Source organism: Cicer arietinum, unplaced genomic scaffold (genome assembly GCF_000331145.2).
Source record: "Cicer arietinum cultivar CDC Frontier isolate Library 1 unplaced genomic scaffold, Cicar.CDCFrontier_v2.0 Ca_scaffold_2164_v2.0, whole genome shotgun sequence".
NCBI classification, from domain to species: Eukaryota; Viridiplantae; Streptophyta; class Magnoliopsida; order Fabales; family Fabaceae; genus Cicer; species Cicer arietinum.
The window spans coordinates 416-1072 of NW_027335813.1; the positions used below are offsets into that span (position 1 = coordinate 416).

At 33.6% G+C, this 657-nt stretch overlaps 1 protein-coding gene across 1 annotated transcript; it reads left to right on the forward strand.

Moving 5' to 3' along the window:
• Positions 1-189: 189 nt before the first annotated feature.
• LOC101502343 (uncharacterized) lies at positions 190-644 on the forward strand (the record flags this gene model as incomplete). The annotated part of the gene is made up of 1 exon (XM_004516913.1): positions 190-644. A coding segment is annotated over exon 1 (455 nt), but the record flags the coding sequence as incomplete, so codon positions are not given.
• Positions 645-657: the final 13 nt, after the last annotated feature.

Genomic DNA, 657 nt, shown 5'->3' on the forward strand with positions numbered 1-657 from the left:
AACCATTTATAAAAAATAGTTTTTATTAAATTTAGCCGTTAGTCGTACTAGTCGTTATTCATTTAACATTATATATATACTCTCATTCTTTAAAAAAAATAAAAAAAATAAATATATATATACACACCAATCTTCTCACACTCCTATATTTTTTTATCAAGTTGTTCACTCTATTTCCTCAATCATCTAATGGATCCAAATAATTCAAAAGAACTCAATAAATTCTTTTGGGAGTTGATAGAAGATGAATTTGTGGACAACACCGATGAGGAACTATTGATGTCAATGTTTGAAAGGCAACAACAATCCAATAGTTCTACTAGGCATATGCGAAGAAGAACAGTGATACATCGAAACCGTGAAGAAGGACATACTCGATTGTACAACGACTACTTCTCTGAAAATCCAATATACACAAGTGCTCAATTCCGACGAAGGTTTCGAATGCATAGACATGTGTTTCTTCGAATCGTAACTACACTTGGAAATCATGATGAGTATTTTCAAATGAAGGTCGATGCAACTGGTAAAACGGGTCTTTCGCCATTGCAGAAGTGCACTGCTGCTATTCGTATATTGGCATATGGATCTCCTAGTGATAGTGTAGATGAATATGTTCGAATTGGCGAAAACACTGCAATTGAGTGCTTAAAGAGA